At 41.6% G+C, this 22305-nt stretch overlaps 2 protein-coding genes across 8 annotated transcripts in view; one reads left to right on the top strand and one right to left on the bottom strand.

Moving 5' to 3' along the window:
* efr3a (EFR3 homolog A (S. cerevisiae)) overlaps positions 1–8063 on the top strand; it is a 35827-nt gene extending 27764 nt beyond the window's left edge. For all 6 annotated transcript variants that reach the window (XM_076980927.1, XM_076980925.1, XM_076980926.1 and 3 more), the window contains exons 17-24: positions 1–105; positions 546–613; positions 809–936; positions 2352–2437; positions 2546–2594; positions 2676–2779; positions 4414–4463; positions 4592–8063. The exon at positions 1–105 is cut by the window's left edge and continues 27 nt beyond it. In XM_076980927.1, coding sequence (XP_076837042.1) covers positions 1–105; positions 546–613; positions 809–936; positions 2352–2437; positions 2546–2594; positions 2676–2779; positions 4414–4463; positions 4592–4697 — 696 coding nt within the window. In that variant the 3' untranslated portion in view covers positions 4698–8063. The remainder of the gene's footprint in view (positions 106–545; positions 614–808; positions 937–2351; positions 2438–2545; positions 2595–2675; positions 2780–4413; positions 4464–4591) is intronic.
* Positions 8064–8114: 51 nt separating this feature from the next.
* Positions 8115–18753, bottom strand: oc90 (otoconin 90). Of its 2 annotated transcripts, none has more exons than XM_076980922.1 (12): positions 18429–18753; positions 15590–15702; positions 15162–15284; positions 14868–14915; positions 14383–14433; positions 14090–14206; positions 12387–12479; positions 10584–12185; positions 10246–10335; positions 9830–10001; positions 9063–9169; positions 8115–8828 (listed from the first exon to the last, which is right to left on the bottom strand). In XM_076980922.1, exons 1-12 carry the CDS (start codon positions 18608–18610, stop codon positions 8455–8457), a joined length of 3072 nt encoding a protein of 1023 aa, XP_076837037.1. In that variant the 5' UTR covers positions 18611–18753; the 3' UTR covers positions 8115–8454. The 2 variants fall into 2 exon arrangements, with proteins under 2 accessions (XP_076837037.1, XP_076837038.1); XM_076980923.1 differs by having other exon boundaries at positions 12387–12473.
* Between the last annotated feature and the right edge of the window lie 3552 nt (positions 18754–22305).

Genomic DNA, 22305 nt, shown 5'->3' with positions numbered 1-22305 from the left:
ATGTCGATGGTCAATCGATGTGGCATCATGGCATTAGTTGCAGCCTACCTCAACTTTCTGAGCCAAATGATCGCCAACCCAGCTTTCTGCCAGCATGTCAGCAAGGTACACACACACTCTCTCTCTTTCTCTCTCACTCTCACTCTGACACTGACAGTCTTGTTTTACATCCACTGATGATTTTTGTAGTTATTAATGAATGCTGCCCATAACCTTTACCTCAGTAAGGCACAGAACATCAAAGTACATAATTTGGTTTTTAGTTTTTCAAGTGAAAGTAGCAATTATTGTAAGGTTAAAAAAATTGTATCCATGAGGACACAAGGTGTTCCTCACAAGGTAAAAAAAAAAAGTCAGATGTTCCAATCCTAGTGGGGACATTTAGTGCCCATACACACACACACACACACATACACACACTCATTCTCTCCTGTCTTCTACCATTGTAGAAAGGCACGGGATATATTTCTTCACACTCTTTCCTACACTTTAGCCAAGAACACACAAACACATCCTCCAGCTGATGTTCCGTGTCCTCCTCGTAGGTTATTGAGCTGAGGAATATGGATGCCCCTTACCTCCTCCCTGAGCACGTCTTCCGAGAGAAGTGTGTGTGAGTACGCAGAGCAAAGTGTGTGTGCATTCACTTTGTGTGTAGCTGAGGGGGGTGTCTAAGTATGCTGACGTTTTTATGTAATTTCATACGCGAACAGCTACTCTGCATAACAATCATTCAAGTTTCTTGCTTGTAAAATGTTGTGTACCCATGTATGCTGGTAAATATCTATGTGTGTTTTGTGTGTTTCAGCCTACCTGATTCTCTAGACCCTCAGGACACTGGCTTGTATTTTCAGACGACTGATCTTGTGGAAGCCCTCTCTGGACCAGGATACAATGCAGAAAGGCTCTGTGTACAGTACATACCACAAGATACAGGTATCCATGCGCATGCACACACACACACACACACACACACACACACACACGCTTGAGTTTACACAATCATTTAAATTTACAAAACTGATATAAAGTAATGATATTGCAAAAAAGGTGTAAGGCATATACTATAAGTGAGAAAAAAAAAATCTAGATATTATAAGGTGCAATGATTTTAAAGGTGTCATTTTGGTCTGTGACCTTTCTGTGGTCATACATGATTGGCCATTCACCAACACAGGATCATCGCACAGCTGACGGAGCGGTCAGGCTTGTGGGGTAGGGACAGGTTCACGGATGGAGCTGTATGGAACAATATGAACCAATAACAGCTAGCAAACATTGTGCAACAAGGAGGTTAAAGTTACTAACTTCAGAAGTAGGAGGAGTTGAATTGAAAGGGCAGTGGGTGTATCGACCCATTTTAAAGCTTCTCCTACTTCTCAGAAGAGTAAAGTGGTAAAATGTTATCAACAACAGTTCCAACAGTTTCTTCCTACTCTTGTTAAGTGGGAAGGAGATGTAGCTTTCATGTACCCAATTAAAGTGAGTCATAAGGACATTTTGAAAATCAGAATGATTAATCACCAAATGCGACACCTATTTACATTTCTACGTTGTTATTTGTGGTGTACTAAGCTTTACCAACTCTGCCCTTTTTCTTGTCTGTGGGTGTCTGTGGGTGTCTGTGGGCATGTGTGGGCGTGTTCACCGTAGTGCTTTATACAGTAGGGAAGGTTCTGCACAGGTGCAAAGAGACATCCAGAGGTACATGTAGTACTGTAGAGCGGCAGATAGGATGTGTGGGTGTGTGCAGACCCTTAGTTGCCCCTCATTACTTTATAAGAACAGTTGCAACCATAAGTAACCACGGCCTCTTGGCTATGTAGCAGCTGCGTGTGCTAAACTAGTGTCCTGTAGCGTCCCTTATTGATGGCCTAGAAAAATGTTTATGGATTTGACCATTGCATATGGATTTTGTCAAATGTATTCTAACTAAATAGATATTATTTGTATTCCTTTATCTGTGGATTATGGTCCTCACTCCGATTGATGACCTGGTGAGTTTGGGTTGAGCACTTTACATTTGACTCTTAAATCCCATATGGATAAAACTTATTCAAGTGTAAATATGAACTTGACAGTTGTATGCAAGGTGTGCAGAAATGTGTTTTGGTCCTGATTGTTGCCATTACAGTCTGTTCATATTTCTTGGGTCATGCAAGATTAATGGCAAAGCCTGTTTTACTGAGTATTAGTACTTAGTACTGTTTTAATAAGCTGCAGCTGAGGTTCTTCTGGTAAATTCTTGCTGGGGCTGGTGGTGAGAGCTGGTGGAACAACGCTAAGCGAGTGTCAAGTGAACGACTTTACTCTGAGCTGAGTAACGCCATGTCATGAACTTTGTCCAACAGATGAAGACCGCATGACTCGGAGGAAGAGTTTCGTGGATACCATTTCCCTACAGGTGGACATCTTGTCCAGCAGCCTACCTGACCAGGTATGCACACATGCACATGCACACACGCATACAAAAAAGCACACGTGCATTCATTCTCATTTGTGCATCATATTGATCCCTCAATATGTCTGTGTGTGGCCCATTTAGTCCCAGCTGGCAGAAGAGATCACGTTTGAGACTCTGAAGAAGGCTATTGGTGAGTTCCTCTTCTCTGTTTCTGTCTGTGTCCATGACTCTGGGTTTTATTTATTCACTTGTTTTGATTGTTCTGTCTCAGACACTACAGGCCTGGAGGAGCAGGAGAGAGAGAAGAGACGCCAGGTGATGGAGAAGTTCCAGAAAGCTCCGTTTGAGGAAATTGCTGCCCACTGCGAGTCAAAAGTACGAAGTGTTATTTTGTGTGCACACGTCTTGTCTGTGTGTGCGTCTGTCTGTGTGTGCGTGTCTGTCTCTGTGCATATCTAACGGGTAAGGCTAAAGTACGTTTAGAAAAGTGTTATGAAACACCTGCAGTTATTTCTTAATGTGATTTTACAAGAAGCAAAGCAGCTATTGGATCAGCGCTAGCAGCACCGAGCAGCAGGCGGAGGCTGTGTTTTCAGCTACTAGGGTTGGGCACTGAAATCTGGTTCCAATATGGCAACAGTTCCATGTGTGATCAGTGTCAACCAGACCGAATCCAACAAGATTTCAGTGCTTCATTTCTGTGTCTCTTAAAATTTCCATTTTATTTACCCAGATGCAGTCAATAGGCCAAGTCCAAATTCCTTTTCTTTAGTTTAGAATAAAAGCTACTGTCATTGGTAACAAACGCCTGAAGACAACAGCTATGGTATTTTAAGGTTGTCTGTCTGCACAAACCACATCCATGTTAAAGCAGTGATATTTTATTCACTCTTACACTTGTGATTGTAAGTCATAAATGCCTTAAAATGTATCACCTAGTTTGTGAGACCTGAATGTGCTCTGAACAGGTTGACAGACGTTTGGGCATGTTTTTATTAAGGCTGCTAGGGTCAACAGAGCTTTTGTTATAAACTAAAGAAGCAATGTCTTGGTTGATTGACCACATCTGAGGTTAAGTGATGTAGCTAAAGTAGAAAGTAACTAAATGCCTGAGCTGTCAGTTGAAATATATTGCTCTTAGGTGTTCTGAAACGGCCAGCCAACAGAAACATTACTGCATGTCCTGCAAATACCTACACTTACCTAATACTTGCACACGCTTAAAATGGTTAAACACCAGGACGTGCGACAAATGTTAAATCTTCAAAGGTAGTAAACTATATTTGTGAAAGTGATTATTTATTTAGTTCATAAATGTATTTTAGTAATTGTATCATTTCAAGGATCAAATTGAACTGTGGTTCTCAAATTAACCAGATCATTTCCCATAGAGCAGGTCCCTCACTTGAAGAAAGAATTGAGAATCTCTGAAACTTACAGGCCATTAGGTGTCAGTTTGATTATTTAATAACGTGAATAGAATCTTTTAAAAAGTACTTATTTCTCCTTTTAAAACCATTTTATGTAAAGGGGAATAATTTATTAATTTCATTTATTAATTTAATGAAGCATCTGGTAACACACAGGATATAGTTTAAAGCAAAGGGAATCATCAGCGTGGTCAGCTGGAGAGCCCAGGGACATTAGCAGTGTGGGTGCTCCTGGTCCAGACGATGGGGAAACTGTCATATATTGTATATGTAATGTTTACTTTGACGTTCCCATTTGCCTTAGGAAAAAATTACATTCTTTAATGCCGTCTACTCTGTGGGTTTTGTTTGTTTTTTTAGTACTGATCCAGGCACCAATTAAGCCTGCATTATAATTAGCATCGTTTTAGCACCAGTATCGGAAAAACACCAATGATGCGCAACCCTACCAATAACGTCACAAAAACGTACAATGCTGTAACAATGCTGTAAAATGTAAGACATGAATTAATGCCATTAATGCCTAAAATATTTTGGAGTTGCTCTACACTTAATGGTTCTTGTCGTTTCTCTGTTTAGGCCAGCATGCTGCACGATCGTCTGGCTCAGATCTTCGAGTTGACAATACGGTGAGTTCCATTTTCATTTAATGAACATGTTTTTTTTAACATGTAAGGCAGTTTAATCTAGACAGTCTTGTGCGTTTCCTGAATGGAGTGCAGATATGAATCAGACTGATATCTGTGTTCACCTGCAGGCCGCCCCCTAGTCCATCGGGAACTTCTGCTGTGCCGTCAGGCCATACCCAGTACCAGTCTGTGCCCATCTACGAAATGAAGTTTCCTGACCTCTGCGTCTACTGACCTTTAACCTTCACCACATCCCAGCCTGATACCTTTAACCTTTGACCTTTACCAGAACCCAGTCATTTCAACCTTTATCCTCTGACCCTCTCCAATCCATAACCGCTCAAAATATAACTTTAAGTCTTTACAGTTATACAGCTTTAAGTACTTACTTTTAAACTTCAGCAGACCAGAACTCTTTTGTTTGGCCTAAACTTCATTCCTGCCAATTGACTACCATGTAATTCAAATCAGGGCTTCATGGTAACATGGTAACATTTGTTTAATGTTATCTCAATATTGGCCTTTGCAGTGCTGATATTGCACAATGCTGTAGTGTATATCTGAGCCTTTTACCAAACGCAGGATTTATTTTAATAAACTGCGGAATTTACTTGATCCAACATAAATTATTTTAGTCAAAAGTGTGCAGGCTGCAGTTTCATCTTGTCAAGTGGATGGTTCACCAATGACTTTTTATGCACTTTGAGGAAAATTTGCATAATAGTTTATATTAATCATATTAATATAATAGCTATAATCAATTAATATATCATTAGTATTAATATATAGAATTGACATTTAGTATGTTTGTGCTGTGCAGTCATCCTTCCAGTGTTAACAAAGGTCACTGTTGTTCATATTTACCACACTTCCCTCTAAATCCCAACTTCTCCAAGTACCTTTGGCAGCAATGGGAATGACCCAGTTCACCTCTGTGTCATTTAAGAGACGTGTTGTGACTGGATTAGAGACTGCACCATGCTGTGACTGGATTAGAGACTGCACCATGCCACACTCAGTCATTCAACAGCCATTTCATCCTACACCAGCTCTACATCAGGGGTGTGTGTGTGTCAGTGTGTTTGTGTGTGTGTGTGTTCATATTTAGCAATACATTTTCTGTACTGGTTCAGAGAGTCATTTGAATTCTGCCTTTTTTATGAGACTCAAAAGGAAGAAGACTCATGCCTACTAATAGCGTTCTCTAGAGACAAAAGACCTAAGAACATAGGCATTCTGTCTCTCTCTCTCTCTCTCTCTCTCTCTCTCTCTCTATCTGTCTGTGTCTCTGTCTGTGTCTGTCTTAATAGAAATGAACAAAATCTCACTGAGAATTCAGATCTACACTGTTTTTTGCAGATTAGCTGTCATCATGGTGATCGCATCAGCAAAGAGCCCCACCCCGGCTCACTCAGTATGGCTGCAGCTCCCAAATCAAGGGTGCACATAGAAACGCTTTGGTGTTCAACCTGCCACTTGTGCAGACTGTATTAAAATGTGGGAAAATGCTCATTAGCCAGCCTGTGTAACGAATAGCAACAGGATGTACATCTTTAGAACCAGCACCTGGACCTTTCTGCAGGTCTGTAAGCAGTTCTGCGCTATAGTAGTATAGGAAAGAGCTGCTTCCTAGAATCTGATTCCAAGAAATAGTTTTATCCATTAAATATTAGAAAAGCAACAAATAAATATATACACAAAGAGAAGATACACATTTATATCGTGACTGTTACGTTATGCTGATCTAAGCTTTTGTAAGCTGTATAGACTTTGTTGAATCCATTGCTATTGACGCACATGTCTGTTTCCATGTTGAGGAATTGTCTGAAGATTGTGGATATTTTCTTATATAGTTGCACTCATCTGCTGAGCAGCTGTTGTAGCTCCTCAGGACAGAAACTGGATTTGCGATTGAAGCAATATCAGAATGAGTGAAGCAGAAAAGTGAAAAGCTTTTGAAGATTCAGAGCGAGTTTATCAGATTAGTGTGGGAGCGTTCTGGAAGAGTTCGTTATCTCTTATCGAAGGTGACTGGCTCGTGTGTGACACGCTAGAGTTGTTTGGAAAGTAGGCTTGAATGATGTCATGGCTGTTGGGGTGATTTACCGGCTTTTGAAATGTCCACAAAAATAACTGACAAGTCAAATGAAGTCATGTGAACAGTGGGGGAGACGCATTTCTCCAGGCTTTCAGTCACGTGAGGTATTGAATGCTAGTGCAGAATTAGTGGTTTTGCCACTGTTAAACTGATACAGTTTGTTGTTTGTGATGCAAATCACAATTGTAAAGATCTGATTTCGTGTTTCATCAAGAACATGGCACATATCCAGTATCAAGGAAAAGAAACAGATCTCCTTAAAGTGAAGGTTATGAAGGAGGATGTGCAGTTTGATTGGATGAAGGGGTTTTGGTGGTTTCTCAGGGGGCACGGACACGTGGGTCTTCAGGGAGCTGTGGTCTTGAGCAACACTCTCCTGGGTTTACTGTAATGTGGCAGGTTCCTGGCGCAGAGAAGCACAGATACTGCCCAGTGGGTTTCCTTATCCAACAGTCTGGACTCATGCTGAGCTGAGTTAGACTGAGTATGGTACAGGACTGGAAACAAATGAGTGTTGTAAGTGTTGTAGCAGTGACTACAGGTAGTGACTTGATCTTCTGCTTGAGTAGGAGAGTCAGCCTTTGTCTTTTCTCGGAGGGAAGGGTAACCAGGCAGGAAGTGACCTTTAGGGTCATAAAATGTTTTACCCGTTTTGGGCAGTTAGCTACATTTCATTTGATATTGCTTTGACTTTGATTCTGCTTAATGGGGATAATACCAACAAATTGTCTGTATTATATTACTGTCTGTAATAATGATCTATTTTGTAAAATTAGTGCAATATATTGTTGATATTAATGGAAAGGTATTGTCTGTAGACACAGTATTTTTGTTCAGTTGTGTCACCTGTAATGCACCTTTAGTAATGATGCAGCAGTGGGCGTGTGTGTGTGTGTGTGTGTGGAGGGCAATTCACTCTTGCATGCTGGACTTTTATGTTATCATAACAAGGGAGAAAATTGTAATATTAGAATTAACTGCAGCTGTGAAAATATTAGCCTGAAGCCTAAATGTTATCATAACTGTTACCGTTATATACGGTGCGGTTCTGTTTTCTGTTTGTTTGTTTTTTTTCCCCCCTTTTTCCTTAGTAGTTTTGTAGTTGGGTTTTGTTGTTTTTGTTTATCTGGTGATTGTGAGTGCATGCACGCTCCTACGTGTGCATAAACTTGCACGCCTTTGAGGTCCGAACCTCGTCCTACATCATCAAGCTCTACAAATGTGGTACTAACATGAATCGAGGCCAATGGGACCACTGAATGTGTTTATGCTATGTGTGTGTGTGTGTGTGTGAGAGAGGTATGATGAGCAACGCAGAATGCAGACACGTGCTCAACTCTAGTGTTCGCATTTGATTATAAATGTCTAAAGCGCTTTACCTGGGCCAAATGCATATCACCTCTGTGAGATCATTTCAGAATGGGGTAGATTATCAGCCACAATCATGTGCACAATAGGAAATGTTTCAAGCAATCTCAATAAAGATTTTATATGCAAAATGACACTGCCTCTCAGGAGTGAATTTAATAAAGTGTTTTTTTTTATTTGTTTTTTAATGATAATTTATCATAGACTTGCATGCTTCTGTGGTGAATGACATGTTAAAGCTTTATCTAAGACATCCATCATCTTAATTGGCTGTATATGGATTGTGTTGTGTTATAAATGCCAGATGTCCGATGGCCCCCAAAAGAGCATTTAAAAAGAAACGTTGTTTTCATTCATTTTAAGGGAATGATACAAATACTAATAATAATAGCAATCACCAGCCACCCATTTCCAAGCTAGTAAGGTTACTGTGAAAAGCCAGAGCTTGTTTAGTGGGCACTTCCTGTGTAGTGCACTTCATAGAGCATCAGTTCATGACTTCTACTTCCTGCATAGGGTGCCATTTTATATTTCTATATTTTCATCATCTGCTTCTTCCTCATCTTCTGCTCCTTCTTCTTCTTCTTCTCTCCCTCCATCTTCTTTCTCTTCCTCTCTACTGACCCCCTCAGGCTTTGCCTGTCCAGGTTTCCCCTGTGTCTGAGGTTGAAGATGAGGGTGCGCAGGTGTTTGCGGCCGTGGTCTGATGGTCTCTGAACTCTCCTGACTGGAGTCCTCATTGGAGGGTTGTGGCGCGGGGCGTGGCTTGTCCAGGCAGGGTGGGCGGGGACCTGAGCACTGGGTCGTGATCGAGTGGTTGAAGTGTGACGCCGCCATGCATTCTGCCGCGGTGCGATCGCACACACACTGCAGCCGATCACACACACTCACCCCCATACCTGCATCAGAGGAAACACAGCAGTACAGTTAGCTTAGTTAGCTAACACACGCGCATGTCTACTCATCAACTGGACTTGATGTCCTTATCCTAACATCTGTTTTAAGCACGGTTAGATTGGTTAAGCATCACTTAGTAAGTTCCAGCTCGTCATACCGCGTGAGAATATGTATGTGTTATACACACACACACACACACACACACACACACACACACACACACACAACAGTCTCACATTGAGGTTTGCTGCCGTGGCAGCTAACACGGCCGTTGAACTCCCGTCCTCTCCTGCAGCCCAGTAACACAGCCTGCTCCAGGCAGCACTGGTGAAGAAAGCAGCACCTACAGATGGAGGGAGTGATAGTGAAGAGGAAGTGATGGATCACTATGATCTGTGCAACAGTCAAATTACATTCAGGGGGGTTGAAATGCAACAAGGACGTCTGATGTTAAGAACTTTGAGACACCGGGGCCAATCATTGCCCTGAGAACAGTTCGGTGCTCCTGGGAATTCTGCCATTCAAGTTGTATGTAGAGTAGCATTGGACCGCGAGAGTCTTGGTTTTTATTTTTATCATATTCTGCACTGTAGATCCAGGGAGGAATACCGTGACAGGTGTCTAATTTGATCCTGATAGTGAACGAATGCTAAAACCGTTTAGCAGGGTGTATATGGCATTACAGACTTGGCACTATATGCAGATTTGGTCTTGACTATTATGTGACCATGCCAAGAGACCATTACTGAAATGAGATGGTGTCTAAAATTCATAGTCCGCAGTCATCTGGTGTCTGTCCCTGTTTGTCGTTTGATAAACAGTATATGTGTGTGTTACACTCCAGTTGGTCTAATGGTCTTCCACTGATCTGCTGTGTGTGTTCATGTGTGTCTTGAGTGTGTGTGAAGTTGCAGTCCTTGGGCTGCCCTCTGCTGCTGCAGCGTGTGTGTGTGTGTGTGTGTGTGTGTGTGTGTGTGTGTGTGTGTGTGTGTGTGTGTGTTACCGATCTAGCTGGTCCTGAGGCGTCCCACTGCCCTTCTGTCCGCAGTAGCAGCCGTAGTGCTGGAACTCCTGAGGGCAGCGGCCAGTCAAACACTGCAGCATCTCCCCCAAAGCAGGAAACTCCCACATTATCACTCCTCCCAGGCCGTACTGCTTAAAGGACATGCTGCACTCTACACACATACACACACATACACATATACACAAAGGTGATGGCATAAAATAAATTCTCCTTCCATCTTGGTCTACTACAGCTCATTTGAGGATAATGCCATATCTTTCTTCAGTAGCTGTCCTAAATGTTCATGCTCATGCTACAGTGCCGACAGCTCTATGGCCGGCTGCTCTCTTAAGCTCCACCAGAACAGCTGGAGGTCTGGATGGGTCTGGGCAGCTGCTCTAGACAGTTCCTCTCACCCTCTGAGTGGCTCGCGGGCTGGAGTCCAGCCACCTGCAGCAGGGACCAGGCCAAGACGGGCATGCCTCGCTTCTGGTGCTGAGCAGGTTCTGGGAAGCACACGAGACATCACAGACAATAACATAGTTTAAGTCTTATTTATCATGGCAGGATTTAAAATAAGGCAAGCACTTAAAACCCCCCAAGGCTGAAGCATCCAATGTATGAAAATTATTATTATTATTATTATTATCAGTAGTAGTACTCATAGTAGTAGCAGTAAGAGTAGTAATAGTGGTGGTAGTAGTCGTCATTTTAGCTGAATGGAAGTATGTGTTAATGAGGGAAGCTGTCTTACTGTCTGTCTGTGTCTTTTTGAAACTGTCTGACAGTGCTGTCTTGTGCTCCTTCTCTTTTTCCTCCTCCTCTTCTTCTTCTTCTTCTTCCGAAAGGTCTTCCATGGAGTGGGGTAGTGGCAGGGCGATGTTGTGGGGTTTGGCAGTGTGAGGGGTTCTGGGTGGGTATGTCTGTGCTGGATGAGAGCTGCTTTGGGCCTTGAGAGTGATCAGAGCTCTTGAGATGCTGGCTGGCCTTGAGGAATGTGTGACACTGGGTTTGTGGGTGTGTGCAGGTCGTGTATGTGGGTTATTAGTCCATTTTTGTGGCGTCTGTGTGTTTGAGGTATGTGTGGCCTCTGTGTATATTGTGTCCTGTGTGTGTGAACTGCTTGATGCATGTTGTCTGTGTGTAGTTTGTGTGTGTAAACGGTGTTCCGTCCGAGGAGTGTGTGGAGATTGTGTGGTCAGTATGGGAGACGTGTGGCGTTTAGTGTGCTGATGTGTTGCTTTAGGGGCCAGTGTGAGGATCATCAGTGAAAGGTCATCAACTTTGACCTGTTTGCTTTCGGAAGAGTTTTCCGCAGGAGTTGTAGGTAAGAGTTTGGAGGTCGTGGGAGTGAGGATGCTTGGTACAGTTGTGTGAGTGGAAACATCTTGCATCTCTTCACTAGCCTGGTGATCATGTCCTTCACCGTCTCCGTCCTCTGGGCTGTCTGTCTTTCTCCAGTTCCCCTCTTCAGTAGTAGTTCGCTGTGTGTGTGTGGGTATCATGCTGGCTTGGTGTCCACTGCTTTTAGTTGGGCTTGTTTCTTTTACCTGTCCCTCTGTTTCAGACTCTCCTTCTATCTGGCCATCATCATCACTTGTCCTGTCCTTACTTTCGTCCCCCTCACTCTCAGAGGACAGTTGTATGGGAGTGGACATGGGTGCTGTGTTTTCATTCACTGTCGATGGGACGGTCATTGGGCGAGACAGCATTTGATTGGTTGTTCCTGTGGTGGTTAGAAGATCAGAAGGGCTGTGATTGGCTGGTGAGGTTTTTGCTTCTTCCTTGTGTTCTTTCCACTCACTTGCATGCCCTGTGTGCTGATCTTCCTTAATGTCTTCATCAGTGTCTCCCTCTCCAATTCCTACTTCTTGCGTCTCTCTCTTTACATTCTCTCTCACTCCTTCCTTCTCTTTCTCTTCATCACTCTTTTGATTTTCTCTCTGTCCCTCTCTACCTATCTCAGTTCTTTCCATGCTTTCTGTAAATGAAGGTGTGAGGTCAAGTAACGCTGTGGAGATGTCACCAGGTTCATGCAGCGAGTCGTTTCTGCCCAAGGTGTAAGGGGCAGTGGGGACAGAGGGCTGTGCTGTGGTCTGGGGGCGTATGCTGCCTGAGGGGACCTCCTGGTTTCCACCTCTGTCCTTCTCTCTGGTTCCTTCACTCTCTTCCTTCTCCTCTCTTGATGAGGAATATGTCCAGGCGTGTGTGAGGTCAGGTGTAACCGCAGTAACGGATTTCAGGGGGTGAGTGTCTGTCCCTGGGTGAAGTGTATGTGTATGTCTCTCTGAAGAAGTTGACACTCCATGAAGATTCTGGGATTGTGTCACTGGTGTTAAATGCACAAATTGTTCCCCTGCCGATCATAAAAATATGTATGAAAACCATGAGATTTAACAATATTGGCACCATTCTAACGCCAAGTGTAGAATAATGCCACAGTTCTTAGTTGTTAGGGTCCCCACTCCAGTACCCATTGGTTTGGCCATTTTCTTGCAGGAACAGCTTAAATTACTTTATGCACCTTGTGTTTTTGCTCATTTTTTTTTATATTTACCATTCAGACCCATGTCTGTAGAATTGTGGGTAGAAGAGCCCAAATGTCTTTCCTCTTCCCTTATATTTCTAGTCCAATCCTCCTCCACTGTACCTGCAAATATTTACATTTATATTTACGGCATTTAGCAGACGCTCTTATCCAGAGCGACTTACAAAAGTGCTAAGTGTTTAGAATATGCATCTCTATCTAGTATAAACAGGTTAAAGTCCAAACTACTCGAGCTCAAGCACTGCCATAAACAGTTGCCAGTGCTGATACCTAGAAAGAAGACAACAAAATATAAGATTAGACACAGAGCAATACCTAGCAAGACTGAAATACCTACAAGACTACATGCAGTATGAGTGCAATATTTAATATTATAGAATATCAAATATTATAGAAACAAGAAATAAATCAGAATCAAACAGAAAGCACAAACAACTTTTAAGCCTACTAATAGATTTTAGGAAAAGCAAGACATATAATTTAAACAGTGCATGTCATACACAGGACAAATTAAGTTAAAATAACTGATATAAACAGGAAAGATGAAATTCAATTAAAATATAAAATGTAAAATTAACTGCAGAATTAAACATTAAAGAACAATTAGAGGGTAGAACACAAAGGACTGCATCTCTGCCCATCTTCAAATTCACATCAGTGAAGAACTTTGTGTCTACCACATTGGGTTCAACATCTGGTCAGTGTTTCCAGCCTGATGAGCTTCATTGTGTGTGTTGGATGTAGGTATATAGGTAGATATGTGTAGTGGTGGTGATGGTGACAGCTGCTATAGTAAATATATTCATAATGACTTGCATAGGTATTCACTCTTCATAAAAATAATCAAAAAGACTGACCCTCAATTAATTGATAATTAAATGCAGTTGATCTTAAGATATTCTGTGTCAAACAAATTTATTTATTTAGCTCCTATGAAGGCTGAACTCATAAAGACTGAACACATATGAAGGCTGTTGCTCATTCAATAACAATTATTTTACATTTGCCCTCTACCTGTGAATCATTAATAAAGTTAACCTTTTCTGGATAAGCAAAACAAGTCAGACTGAGAATCTGAAGGAAAGCTCTGAAAATTAAGATAAAATAATCTTGTTAGGAAATTAAATATATATTCACAGGATGGGGGAAGCTAAAGAAATCCAGGAATTTGGATATCCCAGTGAGCACTGCTGGATCAATTGTGAGTTCACAGAAGCTACATCATACCAAATGGGCCTAGACAAGGCCATCCCTCAAACTCAGAGCAAGACGACTTGTGAGGGAATACACAGACCCCAACAATCACACCGAAGGAGCTAGAGTTCAGTAATTGAATAGCTGAAACTGGAGTGAAGATTCTGCACGTCAACAAACCACATCTTTATACATTTGCAGTTTCCCAGGAGGTATGTGGGAGAAGATTTAATGGTCAAATGAGGCAAAAATGAAGCCTAAAATTCAGAATAATGTGTGGCTCAAACCAAACCTGTTCTTCAAATAAAAGACCACCCATTAATGAAGAATGAGCTCGCCTTTCCTCATTGCTCATGGAGGACTAGGCATCTTTACAAATACATATTAAATATATTAAAAAACAAAATATTTACTTAATCTGGATGATTCAGCATAGCTGAAATAATGGAGAGAACATTGGCTTTTGTACAGAGGAGCCTTGTTTTGTAAGAAAAAACAATAAAAATATATACATTTACCTGATGGAGGCATACCATTCTGCCCTGGACTGGGAGTCCGGTTCATTACAGTGTCACTGGTCAGCACAATTTCCACAGTGTAATTATCCATGGTCCCATTCAGGGCTGGATACAGGTCTGGGGGGAGGAGAAGAATGACAGAGGGAGTTAAAGAGTATTGAGAGAGTATTTAGTTAAAATACCATGAATAAATATGTATTATGTGCAGTGTATGTTTGCTATTGTGATTATGGGCTTATTGAGACAAAGGGCTTATTGTATTGTGACTATTCATTTAGACATTTTCTAGTTACCATCAAGTAATATAGTTGCTTCAGACATATGAGGAGATTCGTTCATCCAGTCTGAAAAGAAATAGACATATAGGTGTCTAACAGTGTTCTTTCTGATTAACAGAACTTGATGTGAAGACATACATCTATCTTGAAATTCTAAACTGCCCTAGGTCTTATGTCACTAGTTCTCAGAGACTCAGAGACATATACTAATGTCATGACCTGTTCTGAAAATAACTATTTGTTTATTTAATTACTTGTTTGCTTGTTTAAGACCTGTACCCCAACCCGTCTGGAGATTCATTCCTCTTTGACACTCTCTTCTCCTATTTCTCTCACTAATAGATATAGGTCACTGTTTTAATTGCCAGGGGTTGACAGCCGGATGTGACTCTCTGTGACCCTTCTGGTGTGTGTGTGTGTGTGTGTGTGTGTGTGTGTGTGTGTGTGTGTGTGTGGGGGGGGGGGGGGGGGGGGGGTTGGGGGGTGCCATTCTGTTTTACCTGTCCTGTTGAATGTGTCACTGGTCATGGTATCATTATAAGGAAAACCTGTCAGGGAGAGAGAAAGATACATGCAAATGAAGACATAGGCTTGAAAATGTGAGAGACGTGAGTCATAATTTTGCAAAGCTCCCGCATGTCTCTCTTTTGCCTTTTCCTGGTTGTCACACACCAGACAGGCCATGATAGGTCTGATGAGACTTGCATTAGTTCATTGGCGAAGGGAAAACAAAGGCATGCGGTACACGAGATCCCACTTGGGAAATGCAAGACTCTGATTGGTTGCTGCATTACGTGATTGTCCTGGACCAGGTTGCTCGGGCTGCCTCCTGATTGGAGCATAGGAGTTGTATGCAATGCAGGCTACGGCTTCTTGGTCACACAGGCAGAATCCTTGTTCACACAAAATGAGTGAATCTATAGGAGTTGACAAATAAATCACTTAGTGGCAGTAGATTAGGTTGAATATTTGGTTCTCAAACAACTGTGAAATGATTCTTAAGGCTCAGAGAGAATCATGGTTTTCCCAAATCTTATGAATTCATGGAGCTCAAAGTAAAACAGACAAAGTGTGGGTGTAGTTACACAAGCTGCCTATGGTTGGAAACACAGCTGTGGTTGGTGTGTGTTTATGTTTGTGTATATACCACAGCTGTTGATGGTAAAACAGGTACATGTGTGTGTGTGTGTGTGTGTGTGTGTGTGTGTGTGTGTGTGTATACCACAGGTGTTGTTGGTAAGGTAGGAGCAGGTGTAGTTTGTGTTTGTTGATAGAGTCTGTCTGCAGTTTTTCTCTTCTAGTGCCTTGTAGCATCTCAGATGGTCTAGACAGCATCTACACACACAAAAACACATTTGTTTACCCAAGATATTTTTGTTTTCTCTGTAAAGTTCATTCGTTAAAATGTTATTTCTTGCAAATAGGATGCATTTTTGCATTATGTTTTTATTTATCTACATTTTAAAGATTTATTGTACATTTTTAACCTGAACAAAAGTCTTTCAGTCTGAGAATCTACTACTCCCTGGACATAAAAGCCTTACACTACTTGGTCTGTAGAGATCCTTGGCTGTATAAATTGTTAGGAACTGCTATGAAATATTATCATGAATGAAAGTAGGATACTTGCCTACAGCATTTACTTAATGATATGTGCAAGATCCTCACTATCATAGCAATACAACAAGAATCTGGAATGCCTCGAAATTTGCCATTGGCAATGCCATCGATATGATGTCAACCAATTAAATGGCAGATAAAATCTGTAATGTCAACCTCTAGCATACTAAAGTTAGTTCTTCTTTACGATCTCTGGGTAATAAGTAATTGTAGTATTTATGTTTTCAAGACATATCAATGGATTAGACCAAAAGCACAGACATTTTTGACTGCTGATATATTGGTCATGTTAAAGATCCATTCCAGTGCATCCTGGTTCTGGGTTTAATATTTTGCAGTTTAACATCATTTGGATATCTCTGTTGAAATATACTTTCTGAATTACATCCAATATACACCGTCTACTCTGTTAACAATTTTTATCAAATTACTGCCAGCAGTGGATTTGCCTGTAGTTTTGTGGTGATTTCTTCATGTAGGTAGATGATCCAGTAGACAGTACTGCCAAAGACTTTACTGCTCTTTACTGATACTTTGGGCTGTCACAGAATTGTGGATATCAGGATTTAGTAATCAGAAAGGGTCTCAGCAGTACGTCCACTGTTGTCGAGGATATGAAGCTAGGTGATGTTACCAAGCCGTGCGCTAACTTTGTTGGCTTGATATCGCATTGTCAAGCCCCAGAAAAGAGGAGGAAGCTCAGAAAAAGGCCTCGGATGTAAGCACTTATTAAATAAAACATAACAGTTCACCAGTCTAATGATGTACGGCTGACAGCGCTCTCTCTCTCTCCTGCACTCACGCCATCTCAGGAACAAACGAGAACAAAGCTCTGTAGCCTCCCGCCGCTCCTCCATCATATCAACATAACAGAATATAAACAAACACGTGAAGAATTGTGATTAGAAGGACCTGGCCCTCTCCAACCCTTTCTGCTTTCTTTGATATGCTAATTTCCCCACTTCCCCACATCTCTCTCTGGCAACAAAAAGGTACATGTATGAAAAACTAAGAATTTATATTTCAACACCTTAACCAAACAAAGAAGTAAAAACAACAACACTCTGTCTCTTGGTCTACGCTCTTCTTGATGATTTGAAAAACGTGAAGTTCTGAATGTTATTTATACTTTGTTTCCCATTAAGAGAAAAGAGCTAGATGTCTAGGGAGCAGAAATCACTGTGGAGTAATGCCTCCTTTAACCAAAATGAGTACAGAAAACAGTCCAAACTGCAAAAATCTGATAAAAAAAAAAAAAAAAACTATACCAGCATTATTTTCTGAAATCAATAGCAAACCAAACATTCCCACACTCTGTTTGCCACTGAAGACAGGTTAAGCAATCATCCATTACAGGTTAGCCCCTAGGCCCCTCTCTGTCAACAACTCTAATGAATCTGCGTCCTTCTTGAGTGATAAAATCAAAGCATCTCAATAACTCCCTGTCAAATGAAGAAGCTAGGCTATACCCATCACCACACAGAAATAACTTGCATATTATACCTGTATTTAGCTTCATTGATCTTAAAACTCCTGAGGAAAAAAAAAATGAAGCACTTAAAACTGCCAACCTGCTGCCTTGACTCACTATTTAACGGAAGTTATCAACTGCCTAGCAACAGTCTCCTGACAGGCACTTTCTCAAAATCATTTTGAAAAGATAAGACATTTAAAAAGGCATTCTTCAAAAGATAGTACTCTAAATTCATACATTATAATGTGCACAGCCCTTGGCTTTAGTAGTGATAGAGAAGCAATATCAAAATCAACCAATATAGATAAATGTAGAGATTTCATATCCAGACAAGCCCAAGTCAAATGGTCCATGCAGTACTCGAAGGACAGATTAGCCCAGGCCTCAGAAGCTTTCAGTTTGTTAGAGGTTTTAAAGTGTTACTCTTTCTAAATAAATCTTTAAATGGCCTAAGACCAAAATACGTCCCTAACTTGCTGGAAGACAACAAAACCAATAAGCCTCAGATCAATATGGCCCAGTCAATTACTGCCCAGAATTAGAATGAAACACTGCGAGACAGCTTTCAGCTTTTATGAGAGCCACAGCACGAGCCATTCCCCACATCTCATATGTGCTCAAACTATAGACATGTTTAAATATAGACTAAAACATTTAAGTTACATGTGCCATTAAGTTGGTTTTTGTTTTCTTTTAACCACCGTGTTTAAGATTTATTTCTTGTCTCTTTAAACTTTATGTAGGTCAATTTAATTTTACCTCGTAACAGTTTATCTTCGCATTTTAATCTCTGTGAGGGTAATTTTGAATTATTATTTTTAGTATGACGCGCTATTCTTGCACTTTTTCCTCTGTTTCTTCCTCTACCTCTGCTTTCCTGTCTGACATTCTGTCTCATTCCCGTTCTTCATCCACCGCTCCCGTGTCTTCATATCTCCCCCCCCCCCCCCCCCCCCCCCCGTCTTACCGGTCGAGTGCGTCGCTTGGTGGAGGTGTGTGTGTTGTGTTTTGGGTCCCTCTGTAGCTACAGTAGTGCCTCTGCTCCTGTACATCAGCGGGACACACGCCGCTCTCGCAGTTCATCCACACAGCAAACTTTAGCAGGGACGGCAAATGATCGAACACTGCATACAGCCAGTTCAGTCGCATACCCAGACACCCTGCAATACAACACAGACGCACAGTGCAGACTGATGCAGAGACTAATATCTGTATGCGTGCATATGCAAGAAATTATATGAAATGGTTAATCATTTTATTTTTGTAAAACGGTTGAGGCATAAACGAGGAACACCCAGATCAGTACGATCTCATCGTGTCCTTCATATTTTAGCTAATTTATTAAGGCTTGAGGTATGTACTCACCAATAAGAAGCGTGTCTGTGTTGAGGTCAGTTGTATCTGGGCAGAATACAGGAGTGCTTTGCACTGCAACTGATTAGACAAACATTCTAATCCGTCAGTACATTTTAATTACATACTTTACTGTATGCACTGAGCAGTTTAATCCATTATCTGCTGTCCATATTCTTCTGGAGTTTAATCCTTATATCTAAAATGTTTCAATTATCTCACCATTTGGTAGTGCAGATAGCAGGAGTAGTGACATCAGCAGCACGGTCATACTACAATAGAAAAATGAATGAAGGAATGAATGAACAAAGAAATGAATGAATAAAAGAATGAATGAATGAAGGAAGGAAGCACTCTCCCAGGTAAAACTAGGATTCTGTCAATGAGAGCCTTAACTAGATTTAATTTATTTTGGACATGCTAGATTCACCTGCTGTTAAAGGCCACTTGAGATTCAAATTCAGCTAAACATACTCTTAACGTATCTCTTAGAGGGCTTCTCTTTACTAGAGAACGAATTAGAACGAATAGAGCATGAGCAAGATATTTCACTCAAAGGTTAAGAGGTTCTTCAGTTAATGTTGCATTTGGTCTAGGACCTCATTCCTATTATAGAAGAAACCAACAGGGAAGATAATGTGTAGAAGGGCTGATTACAACCAGAGCCCAGAACCGAACATGTCTGGCTGAATACACCTGTTCCATTTCAAAATGAATTCCACTGGTTTCGTGTACTTGTTGAATCCTGTATTTCAGATACAGATGAACCCTTGGTCTCGAACTTGATTGAACTTCCTGCCAGAACGAAGGCATCTCAACTACAGATGCGGATTTGAGAGAACTGATGCTTTGGCATGTTTGTACAGCCTTTTCACTGAACATTCCCCTTCTCTATCAACCTTACTTATAAAAGTAATTATGGAGTCTTCTGTAAACTGAAAAGCACTGAAGGAAACTGAAGGAAAAACACGTGCTCCTTACCTGAAGGGCTCACAGCTGCTGCGAACACAGCTGAAGTCAAAGGAAGAAGCGAAAACACACCTGATGCACCTCCTCAGGTAATCCTGAAGCCCTCTGTAAACTCGTTGCTCTAGTGTAGAGGTGAGAAGAGAGAAATGTGTGTTGCTTACTTGATAAGCTCACAGCCGCTACAGGCTGAAGTCAAAGAAAGAAGCAAAGATCTGTGCTTATAGCACAGGTGTGTGTGTGTGTGTGTGTGTGTGAGAGAGAGAGAGAGAGAGAGAGAGAGAGAGAGAGAGAGAGAGAGAGAGAGGGGAAGCATATTACCCTAAATACTAACAAAGGGCCATTTAGGGCAACCCTGAAGGTCAAAGGGCAGAGCAACTACCATGGTAACAAGGGTAGTGCAGATATCAACACACACCATTGCAAAGTGTGTATCAAGTCGCACAGAAACAGAACCTTCTCACAGACACCTGGTTTCAGCCTAGTGGCCTAAATACCTGATAACTGAGACGCTCACACACGCACACACACACGCACACACGCACAAACTTACACTTTCTTCAGTCATTACCTAATCAATGATATCATGATCCCTTGCACACACTGAGTCCAAGAGGCAGTCATTTCATTGACACCCATTCAGCTTTCCCTGTGTGTGTGTGTGTGTGTGTGTGTGTGTGTGTGTATCCATGTGTGTGAGTACACACGATGGAAGCTTGGCTGTTAGGGGTGTGTAGGCTGAGAATGGCTCTTTGTATTCCCTAGGCTGCACACTCAAAGAACAACAGCATACTCACAAAAGCACCTACACACACACACACACACACATTGGCACACTGTGCTTCCTGATCCTGACCGCGTGCTCTTTGGTTCATTGTGTCTCTGTCAGTATCCTCAGTGTCTCTGATCTGCTGTGACTGGACAGGTTCATTAAGCATTTCACTGAGCAGTAATAACCACTTCATTCATTTCCCTTCAGATACAAATGTCACCCCCCGCAAACACACACACACACACACTTTTGTTAGAGGCTCAATTACACTTGCCTTAAATTTGTAATCAGTAGCAGTAGCCTCTGGATTACCTTAGAGCTCACTAACAGATAGAACAGGAAATGTGATGGTATTTGTGAGTGTGAACACTGGTTCCTATTTTAAAGTCATTTTTTGTTGCAGTACCTACGACTGACTCAGTTGTCCAACCATTTCTGATTGAGGTTTTAATGCAGAATACTGAGCTCAGTGGAAGGGCCACACTTTCTGAATTTTGTCTGATTCAATTTCTGAGGATAACATCATTGGCCCTCCCAGTATGCGAGTTGTACATTATGATATAAAGGGAAAGAACTGAACCTGAATGCTCTTTTTCTGAGGATTCTGGTCTATAATGCAAATCAAATCAAATTGAAATTTTATTTATATAGCACTTTTTACAACAATTGTTGTCACAAAGCAGCTTTATAAATGTCCCAAGTCCAAGCCCCCAGTGAGCAATCCAAGGGCGACAGTGGCAAGGAAAAACTCCCTAAGAACATGAGGAAGAAACCTTGAGAGGAACCAAGACTCAGGGGGGGGGAACCCATCCTCCTCTGGTCAACACCGGTCACCATAACAACAATTAGAGAGATACATAAACGAAGAAAAGAAGAAAAAAGAAAAGATGGAAATGATAAATAATATACATGTGTTCTCTATGTAATTCTTATTCCGTTGTAATCTTCATCCATACCTGGTTAGGCTGGAGGTGGCTGGACCAGGGTGGACCAGGATTATCACAAACAATATCCATTTTAAAAATCAATGCATTATGTGAAGGTGTAAGGAATGGGGGTAATTTACCACCACAGCTGAATAAATATGTCTGTACACTTTTATTTCTGATCATGAGAGGAACTCTGTAGTGTGCAGACACACACACTCTCCACGGTGAGGAAGTTCAGGATTTTGTGCTGTTGCTCGGTAACAGTCTGGCAGAGATGTCAGGCTCGTCTCACATCTTCACACATATTCTCGCCAGGCACCTTTGCTTCAGATCTGTGTGTGTGTTTGTGTGTGTGTGTGTGTGTGTGTGTGTGTGTGTGTGTGTGTGTGTGTGTGTGTTTGTGTGTTTGTGTGTGTGTGTGTGTGTGTGTGTGTGTGCGCGCGTGTGTGCGCGCGTGCGTGCGTGCGTAAGTGAGTGTGTGTGTGTGTAAGAGAGAGAGAGAGAAGAAAACAGAAGCAAAACAAAAGTTCAACTATTAATCATATTAGTCTGTGTATCTCACTCCACATCTCTCCACATCACATCTTACCATGTCTCCCACCCTACACGCACACACACACACACACATTCACTGAGCCTTACTCTGCATAACTTAATGATTTATGGTTGTCACACACCACATCGTGGCAGGCCTTAGATACCTGTCATGCCTAGTGTACTTTAATGAGAGACTCCCCCACCTCTCTCTCTCTCTCTCTCTCTCTCTCTCTCTCTCTCTCTCTCTCTCTCTCTCTCTCTCTCTCTCTCTCTCTCTCTCTCTCTCA

This window comes from Brachyhypopomus gauderio, chromosome 19, assembly GCF_052324685.1.
Source record: "Brachyhypopomus gauderio isolate BG-103 chromosome 19, BGAUD_0.2, whole genome shotgun sequence".
Classification (NCBI taxonomy): domain Eukaryota; kingdom Metazoa; phylum Chordata; class Actinopteri; order Gymnotiformes; family Hypopomidae; genus Brachyhypopomus; species Brachyhypopomus gauderio.
This window is presented reverse-complemented; position numbering and strand designations above follow the sequence as displayed.

What these genes read in the sequence shown, in the direction of transcription:
- oc90 (XM_076980922.1), bottom strand. Translation starts at nt 18,610, where the DNA reads ATGCGACTGAACTGGCTGTATGCAGTGTTCGATCATTTGCCGTCCCTG. An exon ending in CAAAAAGACACAGACAGACA is followed by an intron (nt 10,336 to 10,583) that starts GTAAGACAGCTT and finishes TGTGCTTCCCAG; the next exon opens with AACCTGCTCAGCACCAGAAG. An exon ending in GCCCGCGAGCCACTCAGAGG is followed by an intron (nt 10,002 to 10,245) that starts GTGAGAGGAACT and finishes GTATGTGTGTAG; the next exon opens with AGTGCAGCATGTCCTTTAAG.